Genomic DNA, 14,717 nt, shown 5'->3' on the forward strand with positions numbered 1-14,717 from the left:
AGTTCGAGACCAGCCTGGCCAACATGGCAAAACCCCGTCTCTACTAAAAATACAAAAATTAACCAGGTATAGTGGCATGTGCCTGTAGTCACAGCTACTCAAGAGGTTGAAGCACAAGAATTGCTTGAACCCAGGAGGTAGAGGTTCCAAGGAGCCAAGATGGTGCCACTGCACTCCAGCCTGGGTAACAGAACGAGACTCTATCTCAAAAGAAAAACAAAAACTTGAATATACAAGCCCTCAAGAAGTTTGCATCATATAAAGTTCTTAAAAAGCAACAAAGCCTGGGCAACATAGTAAACCCTATCTTTTTTTTTTTTTTTTTTTTTTGAGACGGAGTCTCGCTCTGTCACCCAAGCTGGAGTGCACTGGCCAGATCTCAGCTCACTGCGAGCTCCGCCTCCCGGGTTCACGCCATTCTCCTGCCTCAGCCTCCCGAGTAGCTGGGACTACAGGTGCCCACCACCTCGCCCAGCTAGTTTTTTGTATTTTTTAGTAGAGACGGGGTTTCACCGTGTTAGCCAGGATGGTCTCGATCTCCTGACCTTGTGATCCGCCCGTCTCGGCCTCCCAAAGTGCTGGGATTACAGGCTTGAGCCACCGCGCCCGGCCTTTTTTTTTTTTTTTTGAGACAGGATCTCATTCTTTCACCCAGGCTAGAGTGCAGTGGCATGATCACAGCTCACTGCAGCCTTTACCTCCCTAAGCTCAGGTGATCCTCCTACCTCAGCCTTCCTAGTAGCTGGGACTATAAGCACACACTGCCATACCCAGTTAATTTTTTGTATTTGTTGAAGACACACGGTTTTGCCATATTGCCCAGGCTGATTGTGAACTCCAAGTAAGTCACAGTGCCCAGCCTTTCTCTCTCTCTTTTTTTTTTTTTTTTTTTTTGAGACAGTCTTGCTCCGTCGCCCAGACTGGAGTGCAGTGGCGCGATCTCAATTCACTGCCATCTCCACGTCCCGGACTCAAGCAGTTCTCCTGCCTCAGCCTCCCAAGTAGCTGGGACTACAGGTGTGTGCCACCACACCTGGCGAATTTTTGTATTATTAGTAGAGACGGAGTTTTACCACATTGCTCAGGCTGGTCTCAAACTCCTGAGCTCAAGCGATCCACTCACCTTGGCCTCCCAAAGTGGTGGGATTACAGGCGTGAGCCATGGTGCCTGGCCCCCATTTCTTTAAGGAAAAAAATAAAGGCAACTAGAGGGTGTAACCCACCCAAACAAAGGAGTATACCCAGAAAGAGGAAGATGGGACCTGGGAAACAGGAGAATCTGAAACCAGAGAGAACATTAGCTCTGTGGTGGCTTAGGGAACCAGTAGTCCACACTGGAGCAGGAGGCCAAAAGTTACTAAGAAGGATGTCTGTGGTATTGATAGTTACTGTGTGTGTTTGTCATTATTGAGAGGAGGTATACCAATCTGCAAGGAAGTTAGAAGAAAAGCTGAGTAACTGATAGTGCATAGAGAGCTAAGCGATCAGAAACCCAAGGCAGTCGTTAGGGGAAAACAAGACATTATAGAAGAAAAGATATGAAATCATGGTGTCATAGATGTGAATAATATCTGCAGTCATATGACTGAGGTAACGAAAAATTACAATGTAACAGTATTGGAAAGATAGAGAAGGACACTTCCACAGTAGGAAGTCAGTAGAAAATGTGTGAAATAGAGATCAAGAAATAACTTTTGAAATAGTCTGAAATACAGAGGTAAATTTTAGAAGCAGCTGTAAAAAGAAAAAATAGTTGAAAGTGGATGCCTCTGGCTAACAGGAGGGCTACGGGGTAGAGACTATGTTTTTCATTAAAAGTCTTGCATTAAAAGTCTTTTTAAATAGTATATGTATTACCTTGATGAACATTAAATTTTCTTAGTCTGAAAAATTACAGTTTTCACAACCAGATTCTAATGGCTCTTAATATACTAGTCTTAGCTACATAATTCTCCTGTATCAACTTGTTTAACAGTCTTAAAATGCCCTTTTTAAATGTTTGTTTTTCAGTTGCCTTGTTGAAGGGGATGCTAAAGAAGAAATACTGCAGCCACCGGAACCTCATCCAGTGCCACCCATCTTGACACCTTCGCCCCCTTCAGCTTTTCCAACAGTCACTACTGTGTGGCAGGACAATGATAGATACCACCCAAAGCCAGTGTTACATATGGTTTCATCAGAACAACATTCAGCAGACCTCAACAGAAACTATAGTAAACCAACAGAACTTCCAGGGAAAAATGAATCAACAATTGAACAGATAGATAAAAAATTGGAACGAAATTTAAGTTTCGAGATTAAGAAGGTCCCTCTCCAAGAGGGACCAAAAAGTTTTGATGGGAACACACTTTTAAATAGGGGACATGCAATTAAAATTAAATCTGCTTCACCTTGTACAACTGATAAAATCTCTAAGCCACAGGAATTAAGTTCAGATCTAAATGTCAGTGATACTTCTCAGAATTCTTGTGTGGACTGCAGTGTAACACAATCAAACAAAGTTTCAGTTACTCCACCAGAAGAATCCCAGAATTCAGACACACCTCCAAGGCCAGACCGCTTGCCTCTTGATGAGAAAGGACATGTAACGTGGTCATTTCATGGACCTGAAAATGCCATACCCGTACCTAATTTATCTGAAGGCAATTCCTCAGATATCCACTGTCAAACTATGAAAACTGTGAGTTTAACACCAAGTCCTTCAACACAAGTTGAAACCCCTGATGTTGTAGATCATGTTAACACTTCACCACTCTTCAGAACACCCCTCAGTTTTACTAATCCACTTCACTCTGATGACTCGGACTTAGATGAAAGAAACTCTGATGGTGCTGTGACCCAGAATAAAACCAATATTTCAACAGCAAGTGCCACAGTTTCTGCTGCCACTAGTACTGAAAGCATTTCTACTAGGAAAGTATTGCCAATGTCCATTGCTAGACATAATACAGCAGGAACAATACATTCAGGTGCTGAAAAAGGTAATAATATAGTGTCAAATACTTAAATGTCTACTATGTGCCAGTCACTGTTTTAAGCACTTTAGCTTTATTGATTTATTATGTTTTATTCCATACTATACCATAGAACCTATAGCAAAATCTGTCTTAGATACTAATTTTTTAATATAAGCTTTTAATTTATTGTTAACAATTTGATCACATTATATTACTGGGTGTTTCTAAAATATTTTAGTAGTTATAACTGGATAATTTATTTTCTTTTCTTCTCTATTATAGATATTACTGTTTTTGTATTGGTCAAAAATTTATCTGACTGAACAATTAGAAATAATTTAGGGAAGAATCACTTAAAATAACAGTGGCAAAAATGCTGTAGAATGTCTTGGTTGGCCATATAATGTCACCCATGTTTCTCCTAAATATCTAGTAATCTTTTTACTGTTCCTTTAACTACAGATTACCTTTTTTTGTTTGTTTGTTTTTACTATCTTCACAAATGCTTCAAATTGGGCTGTTTCCAACCCTGAGTTTAACCCAGGAACAATACTGCAAACTGCTCAATAGAATATGGGCAGTTTAATTCATTCAGTAGTGACTGGGCTATGTGCATACCTAGTCATCAAAGCTATTATTTAAAGAATTACTATTTTTTTTAGCACTCTTAGCATTTCAAGATAATGCATGCACTCAATTCCCAAAGTGTATTATTGCTTCTTGAAACTCCTCTTTGATCTGCTAAAAGTAATGATGGCTTCCATCTTAAACAGACCCTAAAGTTGAGAGTAAACATATAAATTTTACAGCTATTTATTGATGTATTATCAGTGGTCACTTACCTATCAGTGAACTTTGGTAGTGACACATACAGACTGCTATTTATAATGTGCAGGCAAAATAAGTACTGTGACCTTGAAATATATATATGTATATACATATATATATATTTTTTGAGACAGTCTTGCACTGTTGCTCAGGCTAGAGTGCAGTGGTGCGATCTCGGCTCACTGCAACCTCCACTTCCCCGGTTCAAGCGATTCTCCTGGTTCAAGCGATTCTCCTGCCTCAGCCTCCCAAGTAGCTGAGATTACACGTGCCTGCTACCATGCCCAGCACATTTTTGTATTTTTTTGTAGAGTCAGGATTTCAAAATATTGGTCAGGATGGTCTCGATATCTTGACCTCATGATCCGCCCACATCGGCCTCCCAAAGTGCTGGAATTACAGGCGTGAGTTACTGGCACCCTGCCTCGTTTTTATTTTTTTGAGACAGAGTCTCACTGTCACCCAGGCTGGAGTGCAGTGCCGTGATCTTGGCTCACTGCATAAAACCTCCGCCTCCTGGGCTCAAGCAATCTACCACCTCAACCTCCTCAGTAACTGGGATTACAGGCGTGCACCACCACACACAGCTAATTTTTGTGTTTTTAGTAGAGATGGGGTTTCGTTATGTTTGCCAGGCTAATCTCAAACTCCTGGCCTCAAGTGATCTGCCCACCTAGGCCTCCCAAAGTGCTGGGATTACAGACGTGAGCTGCCACCCCTGGCCTTGAAAGATTATTTTCTATTTCTAACCCATTATACGCCACCCATACTGTAGTGCTTTTGTTTTCTCTAACTCACATATACTGTATTTTTTAACTTGAGAGAGTGTATTTGGTAGAATAGATGACAATCTTTTTGAGACGGAGTTTTGCTCTTATTGCCCAGGCTGAAGTGCAATGGCGCCATCTTGGCTCACTGCAACCTCTGTCTCCCGAGTTCAAGCGATTCTCCTGCCCCAGCCTCCCGAGTATCTGGGATTACAGGCATGTGCCACCACGCCTGGCTAATTTTTTGTATTTTTAGTAGAGACGGGGTTTCACCATGTTAGCCAGGATGGTCTCGATCTCCTGACCTCATAAAATCCACCCGCCTTAGCCTCCCAAATTGCTGGGATTACAGGCATGAGCCACCGTGCCCAGCCAGGTAACAGTCTTAAACTAGTTGCTTAAATTACAGAATTCTCTTTTCTTGATTCATCTTTGTTTTATTTGAAGGATCTTTAGAAGATCATAATTAGCATAATAGATATTACTTTACCAGTGTACCATAATTTTAAATTGCTAATGTCTTTTGTTCCTCCACTTCAGAATTTGAAATATAACTGCTCAGCTGTAACTATATAAGAAAATATGTAGATAAGAAATTTTCGTTTTGGGCTTTTTTAGTATATCAAGCATGTGGTATATTGTACTTAGGAAGTTTTATTTTTTTTGTTGTTGTTTTTTAAAAAAAAAAAATTACTGGAAATAGAATTTGGTGAGGGCCAGAAAGATGCATGATATGATACGCTCATTAAAAGTTACTACTACGTGACAAGTCTGTTGGTGGCTCATGCCTGTAAATCCCAGCACTTTGGGAGGCTGAGGTGGGAAATTCATCTGAGCCCAGGAGTTCATAACCAGTCTGGGTGACATAGTGACACCCAATCTCTACAAAAGATAAAAAGCTAGCCGGGCGTGGTGGTGCACACTTGTGGTCCCAGCTACTCTGGAGGCTGAGGTAGGAATATCACTTGAGCCTAGGAGCTCAAGGCTGCAGTGAGCCATAATTGTATCACTGTACTCTGCCTGGGCAACAGAGGGAGACCCTGTCTCAAAAACAAAACAAAACAAAAAAGAGTAGGATATAGCTAAAAGCAGCCTACTATGTGCCAGCTCATTTCTGTTTGTTTGGTTTTGTATTTCAAAGCAAAAATCACTATAAATATGATTTCTGGTTTCTTTTTACTCAACCTTAACTGTTATTGGTTTGATATTAACTGAAGATTTTCCTGTGTGTAAATGTTCTTCGTTGCAGCGTAACTACAAGTAGTCGTACTTTTAATGTGTTGCCAAATTTTTACCATATAGATTATTTACTTTATAGATTGTTTATTTACCTTATAGATTATTATTTCCTTTGTAGATCATTATCTTATAGAACCATTGGCACCAGAATTAGAGTTTTGGGGGGGTTTTTTGGTCCTAGAACTTGTTAGTGAATTACAGTCATACATTTCTTAATGGCGGGGATATGTTCTTTTTTTTGAGGCAGAGTCTCGCTCTGTCGCCCAGACTGGAGTGCAGTGGCGCAATCTCGGCTCACTGCAAGCTCCGCCTCCCGGGTTCACGCCATTCTCCTGCCTCAGCCTCCCAAGTAGCTGGGGCTACAGGCGCCCGCCACCTCGCCCAGCTAGTTTTTTGTATTTTTAGTAGAGACGGGGTTTCACTGTGTTAGCCAGGATGGTCTTGATCTCCTGACCTCGTGATCCGCCCGTCTTGGCCTCCCAAAGTGCTGGGATTACAGGCTTGAGCCACCGCGCCCGGCCGATGTTCTAAGAAAACTATGTCATTAGGCAATTTTGCCATTGTGTGAATGTCATAGAATGTATTTACACAAACGTAAATGGTATGGTATACTACACATCTGGGCCATACAGTGTAGCCTCTTGCTCCTAGGCTATAAACGTGTATAACGTAGTACTGTACTGAACAATTGTAACACAATGGTAAGTATTTGTGTATCTAAACATAGAAAAGGTACAGTAAAAATGTGGTATCGTAATCTTACAGGACCACTGTTGTTTACGCCGTCTTGTTGATGAAAATGTCATTATGTGGTGCATGACTGTAATGGGAATAATTTTGTATTGTGTTACTGCCTGACAAAAATTCCTGGCTATCAATTCCAGTCTGTCATGACTTAGGCCTCCTGAAAGATTTCTCAGATTCAACTACAGAAGGCCCCATACAGTGTATGATTTGCAAAAGCCTATGTAAAATAAGCAATTATCTGGTTAGATAACCTCTAAAACAAAAGTTTTTAACAGGAAAGGCAATCCAGAGTTCCAGGGAGAAACATGCATTTGCAAAGCAAGGGCCACACTTAGAAAATACAAGTTTTTAAGGGTGAGAACTGTCATGAGAGAAAAACACAGAGTTTCTGAAAGATAACTGATAGAAAAAGGGCTGACCTGCCCTTTTTGTTTTGTTCATTTAATTTATGAAATGGTACCAGAATGCCAAGATTATGTGTCCCTTCCTTCCGACAGCCATCTCTTCACTGTGCGCTGTTAGTAACAAGAGGGCGAGGAGACATATGGTGATGACTCAAACTACCACTACTGGATAAGGTAGATAGTTCTTTAGTGGCAAGAGAGAGTTCTGGTACTCTTTGTAGATGTATCAAGTATTGGACTGGAACTCTTCTTTCAGCAGGACCCAGAGGCTGTATTTTCTTGTGTCTCCAGCTAAATAAATGTAGGAGGGGCAAAAGCAATCATACTCACCTCATGTGTATTGAAAATTGAAAAGACTTATGCATAGCCCATCAGATGGGGTAAAATAGTAGAGTATCATGGCAAAACTGTGTGTTCATTTAAGAACGGTGGGCAAGGCTCAAGACAAAATAGGACCATCACATTTCTTTTTCTTTATCCCACCCTCCCCAGCCTGAGAGTTCACACACAGAATTGTATCCTCATATTTTCTTTCTGTGCTTCCAGTGAAAACTCAAAGATCAAATGAACTCATTTACTTACCTTAAGCCATAGTAAAGCCAACCAATGAGGCTTACTTAATGCACTATTTTTCCCAAGAGCTAATTTTGTTTCTACTAGTGAAAAACCTGTATATAGCTTCAGTCAGCATTCTCAATGTGCCACTGTACACAAAATCTTCAGCAATAAATAAATGAAGATTTTTTTTTAAAACTTTAATAGCTATATCTTTACCTGTTTTGGAAAAATAACTGGTATTTCCAATATTGTTTCAGCTATTGCTGTTTAAAACATGACTGAGGTACACAGTTAAGTTTAAAATGAGTCCGACTTTAAAAGTGAATAGGACACATGTTACATAATATGGCAAAAATCATGAAAGGTGTTAAGCAGTTGAATCCTGTTTGGTAAACACTGGCTTAGGCATTTCATAACGCAAATGACCAAAGCTTTCCTTTTTGGACACAAAGCATCATCAGTAAGATCAGTAGAGAAGTCACTTGCCAGCTGACTTCTGTAGAGTGGCAGGAAAGTCATGGGAGAGAGTCATTTTCTGTATGCAGTATCTTGGCTCAATAAGCATCATAATTCTTCCTGATAATGAGTTGAGTGGAAATGGTTTCTTGCTTTTTTTTTTTTTTTTTTTTTTTTTTGCATTTTTAAAAACTGATCTAGATACTTGTGTGACAGGAAATTTTAGAATGTCAAGAAAGCTCTCTGATTTTGTTTAGCTGACATGTTAATTTTTAATAATTTGCCTAAATTTTTATGTGTTTAATTTAGATGTTGATGTTAGTGAAGATTCACCTCCTCCCCTACCTGAAAGAACTCCTGAATCTTTTGTGTTAGCAAGTGAACATAGTGAGTGTCTCTTTTGCTTTTACATTTACTTCATATTCTAATAATAAGCTCTGAAAAACATGCCTGATTTTAATCTATAAGCTATTGTGCTGCATAATTAAGTTCAAAAACAAGTAAATTGATATTGACATGCTTTTAATTCTTTGAGAAATGCTTTTAAATTATTTTTTTACTTGTTAAGATTGATAGAAATTACTGCATTTGTGTTAGATATCAGAATTCACTTAACTATAATTATAGGCTGGGCTCAGTGGTTCAAGCCTGTAATCCTAGCACTTTGGGAGGCCTAGGTGGGTGGATCACCTGAAGTCAGGAGTTCGAGACCAGCCTAGCCAACATGGTGAAACCCGTCTCTACTAAAACTATAAAAATTAGCTGGACATGGTGGCCGACGCCTCTAATCTCAGCTACTTGAGAGACTGAGGCAGGAAAGAATGACTTGAACCCAGTAGACAGAGATTGCAGTGAGCCAAGATTGCGCCATTGCATTCCAGCCTGGGCAAAGAGCAAGACTCCGTCTCAAAAATTAAATAAATAAATAAATACAATTATAAAGCCAGATGCAGTGACACATACCTGTAATCTCAGCACTTTGGGAGGCTGAGATGCACGGATCACCTGAGATCAGGAGTTGGAGACGAGCCTGACTAACATGGAGAAACCCCGTCTCTACTAAAAATACAAAATTAGCCAGGTATGGTGGCACATGCCTGTAATCCCAGGTACTTGGGAGCCTGAGGCAGGAGAATCACTTGAACCTGGGAGGCAGATATTACAGTGAACTGAGATTGTGCCATTGCTTTCCAGCCTGGGCAACAAAAGCGAAACTTTGTCTCAAAAAAAAAAAAAAAAAAAAAAAAATGCAATTATAAGTGTATTTGCAGTCTGGTATATTTTCATTCATTAAAAGTAACACTTATTGGCTCATGCCTATAATCCTGCCACTTTGGGAGACTGAGGTGGGCGGATCACGAGGGCAGGAAATCAAGACCATCCTGGCTAACACAGTGAAACTCTGTCTCTACTAGAAATACATAAAATTAGCTGTGCATGGTGGCATGCACTTTAGTTCCAGCTAGTCGGGAGGCTGAGGCAGGAGAATCGCTTGAACCCGGGAGGTGGAGGTTGCAGTGAGCCACGATCATGGCATTGCACCCAGCCTGGGCAACAGCAAGACTCCATCTCAAAAAAAAAAAGTAGCACTTATTTATGAAGACATTAATTGCTTTCCTTAGGTTTAGGTCAGTAAACATTTCTGTTGGGTGGGCGTCACTGGATTGGTGTTAACTGAAAGACACTTAAGACCCCTGGAGTAGACTGGGCACATTGGCTCACACCTGTAATCGCAGCACTTTGGGAGTTCAAGGCGTGAGGATTGCTTGAGCCTAAGAGTTTGAGACCAGCCTGGGCAACATAGTGATACCTCCTCTCTACTAAAAATGAAAAAACTATCCAGTTGTGGTGGTGGGCACCTGTAATCCCAGCTGCTTGGGAGGCTGAGGCAGGAGAACTGCTTGAACCCAGGAGGCAGAGGTTGCAGCTGAGACCATGCCATTGCATTCCAGCCTGGGCAATAAGAGCAAAAGACTCCGTCTCAAAAAATAAATAAATAAAAGATTAGCCAGGTGTGGTGACATGTGCCTGTGGTCCTTGCTACTCAGGAGACTGAAGAAGAAGGATTACTTGATCCCTGGAATTGGAGGCTGCAGTAAGCCATGATCGTGCCACTGTACTCCATTTGGGTAACAGAGTGAGACCCCATCTGGGGAAGGAAAACAAAAAAGACCACTGGAGTATCAGAACTGGGAGAAAGTGATCATACCTTAAAACATTGATAATGTACTTCTCCCTATTAATCCTCTAAAAGAGAGTGCAGAAACAGCTTGATTATATTTAACAGTGTCTCATGCTCAGTGGAGGTGCTCACTAGTCTAAGTACATTTTACCAATATATTACTTTTGACTGATTTTTGTTTTGTTTTGTTTCGTTTTATTTATTTATTTTTATTTTTTAGACAGAGTCTCTGTCGTCCAGGCTGGAGTGCAGTGGCACAGTCTCAGCTCACTGCAAGCTCCGCCTCCCAGGTTTGCGCCATTCTCCTGCCTCAGCCTCCTGAGTAGCTGGGACTACAGGCGCCCGCCACCACACCCGGCTAATGTTTTTGTATTTTTTTTAGTAGAGACAGGTTTTCACTGTGTTAGCCAGGATGGCCTCAATCTCCTGACCTCGTGATCCACCTGTTTCAGCCTCCCAAAGTGCTGGGATTACAAGCATGAGCCACCATGCCCGGCTTCGTTTTGTTTTATTATGAGATGGAGTTCCACTCTGTCACTGAGGCTGGAGTGCAGTGGCACGATCTGGGCTCAGGCTGTTCTCCTGCCTCAGACTCCTGAGTAGCTGTGATTAGAGGCATGTACCATCACTCCCAACTAAGGTTTTTTTTATTTTTTAGTAGAGATAGGGTCTCACCATGTTGGCCAGGCTGGTCTTGATCTCCTGACCTCAAGTGATCTGCCTGCCTCGGCCTCCCAAAGTGAATTTTGACTGATTTTAAGATAAATGTTGAAGAACTGGGCACAGTGGCTTATGCCTGTGATCCCAGCACTCTAGGAAGTCAAGGCAGGTGGATCTCTGTTCCATGTTGCCCTAGGAGTTTGAGACCAGCCTGGGCAACATGGCAAAACTCTGTCTGTATAAAATCAAAAATTAGCCAGGCGAGGTGGTATGCACCTATAGTCCCAGCTACTCAAGAGGCTGAGATGGGAAGATTGCCTGAGCCTGGGAGGTTGAGGCTGCACTGAGCCGAGATCGCACCTGGTCAACAGAGTGAGACCCTGTCTCAACAACAACTAAAAAGAATGTTGAAAACAATGAAGCGGTATACTTCACTTGTCTAAGTCTGTCACATTATCTATAGATTAAGCAGTATACTTCACTTGTCTTGTCACATTATCTGCAGACTATAATAAACTGATGACTGAATTCATTTACTTAGGTTTTGAAGGAAGGAAACATAAAAGAATGTTCTCAAATTAATAGAAACTACAATTTTTTTTTTTTTAGAAACTTCAGAAATATGCTTACCCAGAAACTACAAAATTTTTGTGGAAGTGATAGTTTCTAAAATCTTTAGGATCTGTTTTTTGTTTTACTTTAATGCAAATAAATATCAAAAATTCAAGGTGTTAATAACGATAAGATTTCATTTTTCTCAGATACACCTATAAGATCGGAATGGAGTGAACTTCAAAGTCAGGAACGATCTGAACAAAAAAAGTCTGAAGTGAGTCCTTTTGGAATTGGAATGGTTATAGCTTAACATTTTTACTCTTTTGTTAACTAATCTTGCACTTGTTGAAATAGCTGTCATCTTAAGATCGTTAAATATAGTTTGTAATTTTTAATCAGCATTTCTTATGCTAAGATTTCAGATGAAAAGCACATATAAAAGGTAGGGTCTGAAATTTTTTAAAAGGGTAACCTGATCTACATACAACTATCACTTTAAAGTATTATTTTCTCAAGCTGTTTTTGAAATAAGTAAATTATGTCATGTTTCAAATAATTTTGAAGGTATGAATGAAATAGGAGTTACTGTTTTCAGGGTTCTAATTCTTTCTTACATTTCTAGATGCTTCCCATTATAACACTAGGCACATAGTCACTTCTTTTGTTTTTTTCTGGCTACCTGGCATTTCTTTGACATTCGAGAAATGTTTTGGCAATTAAATATTTTGAGGGCGTGCCATGATGGCTCACTCCTGTAATCACAGCACCTTGGGAGGCCAAGCAGAAGGATCACTTGAGCCCAGGAGTTCAAGACCATCCTGGGCAACATGGGGAGACCTTATCTCTACAAAAATTTTAAAAATTAGCCAAGTGTGGTGGCACATGTCTGTGGTCCCAGCGTTTTGGGAGGCTGAGATGGGAGGATTGCTTGGGCCCCAGAGGTCAAGACTGCAGTGAGCCATGATCGCTCCACTGCACTGCAGCCTGAGTGACAGAGTGAAGCCCTGTCTCAACAACAACAAATTTGTCCATAGGAGATAGCATTTTTTATTAACATTAATACTTTTTTATATTTTCTCCCATACTTTAATATCTCTGGAATTGAGCTACATCTTATATTTGATTCTAAAACATGATGTATTTTAATTGACACATAAAATACAATAATGATATAATCAGTAATAGTGGCTGGCAAAACACAGCTGTATGTTCCTTCATGCAATAGCCCATGCTTTTCAGTGCTCATCCAGAAACATTTACTCCAAGTAGAAACAGTGTAACATTTAAAAATTTTAAGCCTAATTAAAAGCACAATTGTTTGCTTTTTCTCTGATGCTGAAAATGATAGGCCTTGATTTCTTGGGATATATATCCATAACAGACCCAGCTTTCTATTATTTGTATATAAAATGAATGTATCATAATAGATATGAAATGTCTTCCTCCTAGGGCTTGATAACCTCTGAAAGTGAGAAATGTGGTAAGTCGTTAGATTTTTTTTTTTTCCTTTTTACTATAGATTTTATAGATTAATTTCTACAAAATATCGTGCTTCATAGTTCATGCTATTTAGTTATTTCTGTATGTGAAAATGTCTAGGACAACTCTTCTAGAAGCTTAATATTGTACTATAATTCTTCCAAATTAATTATTACCACCAGATAGTAGTATTGATCTGGAAAATCATGGGTGCATTTACTATCAATAGTTACAGGCTAATGGGAAAGAGATTTTTAAAAATACTTTTCTGTTTTTTATTTTCTGTTTTTAAAAACACCTAGAAGTTAAATCGCAGCTTACATAAATGCCCCAAATTTACCTATATGATGGAATTGGCTTTGTAGAAACCTATTGTTTTAGAAATCTTCCTTTTAGTACTTTTTCATTTATTTGCGAAGACCAATAAAATTATATAGCTCAAACCAGTGTTACAATGCCTAGTTTGAATTTTTTTCTACCATATTCCTATTACTGTCATATCGTACTAAAATAGATAAAGTTATTATTAAAGTCAGTGACCATGTAAGTAACTCATCAAACATCCTAGCCTGTATAATGTCTTCAGTTCACCTGTTGCCTTTGCCCCTACCCTCCATTTCGCTTCAGCTCTTCTCTCAAGATTATATTCTGGATCTTGGCCTAATGGGTCTGTTCCATCTTATAAATGATATTACTTTCTATACCTTTTTATAAAGAAAATAGCAGGGCTGGACACAGTGGCTCACACCTGTAATCCTGGCACTTTGGGGAGGCCAGGGCAGGTGGATCACTTGAGATTAGGAGTTCGAGACCAGCCCGGCCAACATGAGTGAAACCCTATTTCTACTAGAAATACAAAAATTAGCCGGGCATGGTGGTGTGCGCCTGTAATCCCAGCTGCTCCGGAGGCTGAGGCAGGAGAATCGCTTGAACCTGGGAGGCGGAGGCTACAGTAAGCTGAGATTGTACCACTGCACTCTAGCCTAAGTGGCAGAGTGAAACTCCACCTCAAAAAGAAAATAGCGGAAGCTTTAGAGCCAGGCTAGCCTGGACTGGAATCCGTCTAACTCTTACATGACCTTTACTTCACAGAGAAAATGGAGGCTCTTTAGTCTAGGATCATCATTTCCTCCTGGAACATGGCTCTGAATATCTCACCACCACTAGTCTCATATAAATGCCTCTCCTCTTTGTCTCCATTGCACGTTATACATAATTTTATTTAAAAGCTTATCACACTGCTATAATAATTAATATATCTCTCTGTGTCTCCTACTAGACCAGGGTTTGGCATTGCACGGCCTATAGCCCTAATGTTTATTATGCCCTTGAGCTAAACAAATGGCTTTTATGTTTTTAAAGAGTTGTTTAAAAAGAAGAACAATGAAACTAACAGAACCAAAGAAGAATATGTGACAGTGATCTTACGTGACTTGCAAGACCTAAACTACTTATTTTCTAGTTTATTGTTCTCTAGCTTTATTTTCTTTAAGAAGTTTGTGGGGCCTGGTGTGGTGGCTCATGCCTGTAATCCCAACACTTTGGGAGGCCGAGGCAGGTAGTCACAAGATCAGGAGTTCGAGACCAGCCTAGCCAACATGACAAAACCGCATCTCTACTAAAAATACAAAAATGTGGCGAGCACCTGTAATCCCAGCTGCTCGGGAGGCTGTTATTTTACTTGTATTCCAAGTTTCCAGAAAGGTTCCTCATGGAGGTATGGGGTATGTTCAAGATTGTGAAAGAATGAATGAATTATAGTAGTTAATTTATTTTGTTACTAATGTTGAACATTGGTAATTAAAGAGTAAACTATAATCTAAACAACATAAAACTTTAAAAGTAGTTATTAGATCTGGTGTGGTGGCTCACACCTATAATCCCA

The 14,717-nt window shown here is 40.0% G+C and overlaps 1 protein-coding gene across 4 annotated transcripts in view; it reads left to right on the top strand.

Moving 5' to 3' along the window:
- The window catches only part of PTPN12 (protein tyrosine phosphatase non-receptor type 12), a 105,910-nt gene that overhangs the window by 88,751 nt on the left and 2,442 nt on the right, over window positions 1-14,717 (top strand). For 2 of the 4 annotated variants that reach the window (XM_010386289.2, XM_030932739.1), the window contains exons 13-16: window positions 2,011-2,981; window positions 8,266-8,343; window positions 11,560-11,627; window positions 12,803-12,833. In XM_010386289.2, coding sequence (XP_010384591.1) covers window positions 2,011-2,981; window positions 8,266-8,343; window positions 11,560-11,627; window positions 12,803-12,833 — 1,148 coding nt within the window. The remainder of the gene's footprint in view (window positions 1-2,010; window positions 2,982-8,265; window positions 8,344-11,559; window positions 11,628-12,802; window positions 12,834-14,717) is intronic. The other 2 variants (XM_010386290.2, XM_030932740.1) reach the window with 2 other exon arrangements.

This window comes from Rhinopithecus roxellana, chromosome 6, assembly GCF_007565055.1.
Source record: "Rhinopithecus roxellana isolate Shanxi Qingling chromosome 6, ASM756505v1, whole genome shotgun sequence".
Taxonomy (NCBI): Eukaryota; Metazoa; Chordata; class Mammalia; order Primates; family Cercopithecidae; genus Rhinopithecus; species Rhinopithecus roxellana.